The 2,165-nt window shown below is 38.0% G+C and overlaps 1 protein-coding gene across 1 annotated transcript; it reads right to left on the bottom strand.

Annotated features, from left to right (window-relative positions):
• Positions 1 to 525: 525 nt before the first annotated feature.
• On the bottom strand, positions 526 to 1,888 carry LOC108998909 (ethylene-responsive transcription factor 5-like). The gene has a single exon (XM_018975669.2). The coding sequence runs from the start codon at positions 1,661 to 1,663 to the stop codon at positions 752 to 754; it is 912 nt and encodes a 303-aa protein (XP_018831214.1). The 5' UTR covers positions 1,664 to 1,888; the 3' UTR covers positions 526 to 751.
• Between the last annotated feature and the right edge of the window lie 277 nt (positions 1,889 to 2,165).

Below are 2,165 nucleotides of genomic sequence, written 5' to 3'. Positions count from 1 at the left end.
TAAATTTTTAACAGTAGACCTCACTTTTTTTCAAAACGATTGCACGGCGCTTTCGTACTCCACGACTGTACGTAGCATTACTCTGTAGATTTTGTATCTCTTTTTTTTCTCTAGATATTAAGGGCGTTACTTAGTTAAGTGAAATGCGATATTTTGTTGAAAGTTGAGTAAAATATTATTATAATATTATTTTTATTTTGAGATTTAGAAAAATTAAATAATATATTATAATTTGTTTAGAATTTTGAAAAAATTGTAATGATTATATGAGATGAGATAATTTGATTTTATGTAATCAAGCCAGCCTAATTCACAACTTCCTTTAAGAATTAAAAAATCATATTGACCTACAACAATATTATTATAAAAAAATTATTAAATGAAAATTTGGGTATGGATTAGGGTAGATAATTGATAATTATGAAGTCTCGGTTATTTTAGACAACAAAAAAATAGTAAGAACCATCAACACAATATATATATATATATATATATATATATATATATTTTATAAAACCATTTATTTATATGAATGAACAAACAAACAAACTCAACATTGCAGATTAGAAAAAATTAAAAAATATATATATAAAGGAATTCGACCCACACTTTTTAAAATATAACTAAAGATAGCAAGATCTAAAATTAAGATTAACATCGCTAGCTCTTTTATCTATATACGTTATACGTATATATACATATATTCCTTATTTCCCAGTGATGCCACCCGCGTTAGCTGCCCCAATGCGCGCTATAATATAACCATTAGCCGAGAGTATCCCAACGACGGATGTGGAGGTAACGGCGATAACGGAGGCACGCTGAAAATCCCCTTAACCTCACAATCCCATACCTCTGTCCAACTCGACGGCGTTAACGGATGGACCGCCGCCGAAACACTCTCCGCCATTACTTCCCGAGCACGTTCCACCGGCTCTTCTTTCACCTCCTTTCTCTCTACTACTCTGTTCGTCTCTTCCTCAATCTCACTCTCTCTCGTTCTCTTCCTTCCGACGCTCACTTCAGCAGTATTATTCTCCGGAGTATTGGCAGTGAACTCTAGTGGAAAATTCAGTATAGCTTTGCTTCCACGCAGCTTGAATGCAGCTCGATCGTAAGCTTTTGCTGCTTCTATGGCCGTATTGAACGTTCCGAGCCACACCCGAGAGCCTTTCCTGTTGGGGTCACGTATCTCGGCCGCGAACTTCCCCCACGGCCGCCTCCGGACTCCCCTGTAGTGCTTACTTTCACTATGATTCGAAACGTTCGGGTTACATCCAGCTTCCAGCATGGGCTGAGAATTTAGTCGGAAAGTTGGAGGAGGTATTGCGACATTTATGGAGGGTCTGCGGTGGCTTAAGTTGGAAGTTTGGGGGGGATTTGAGTGGAAGGGTTTAGGCTTTGTTTCGAGGTCGGAGTTTGTTTGGTTGAAAGAACTGGAAGGATATGTGACGGGTTCTTCCTTTGGCAGCAAGTAAGCAGAGACTTCAATATCACCGTTGGAGCCTCCATTTTTGAGTTCCGAAGTTTGGATGGGCTGATTTTGGGAGATGTTGGAGTTACAAACATCGAGATTGGAGATGAAGCTCTCCATGGAAGTAAAATCACAAAGAAGATGTTGTCTGATGAGGTCCAAGGTTGAAGATTCCAGAAAAGACGCCATTTCAGGGTACTGCAGTACTAGTTGAGGCTGTGTGTGTGAGAGATTCTCTGAGATGGGAGGAGAGATAGAGAGAGTGAGATGGAGTAAACTCAAACCTAGGAAGAATTGAGAAGAAAGTTGGGTTCTTTTGAGTGGAAAAAACAATGAAGTGAGGAGGAGGTATATAAGGGGGAGGAATTTTCAATGTTGGTTGGAATACAGGGGAGGGTTGGTTTCACATTAGGTTCGAGGATGGAGGAAAGAAGCATCCACTTGGTCCTTGGAATGGAAGCTCTGCGAACCTTTTTTGATGTGTGTTGTCGGTACGTCTTTATTTAGTGTCCACGCCAAGTAACCAACAAACCTGTTTCCACGGTAATTCCAGAAAGGAAATTGATTTACGCACATTATAGAATATACAATTATATTTGAAATGAGAGATATTTTTATAAAATATCTTCTAAAAATAATATTATTTTATAATATATTATATAATATCTCGTGTATATATCATTACTCTTCT

This window comes from Juglans regia, chromosome 11 (genome assembly GCF_001411555.2).
Source record: "Juglans regia cultivar Chandler chromosome 11, Walnut 2.0, whole genome shotgun sequence".
Lineage (NCBI taxonomy): Eukaryota > Viridiplantae > Streptophyta > Magnoliopsida > Fagales > Juglandaceae > Juglans > Juglans regia.
This window is presented reverse-complemented; position numbering and strand designations above follow the sequence as displayed.

What these genes read in the sequence shown, in the direction of transcription:
- LOC108998909 (XM_018975669.2), bottom strand. Translation starts at nt 1,663, where the DNA reads ATGGCGTCTTTTCTGGAATCTTCAACCTTGGACCTCATCAGACAACAT.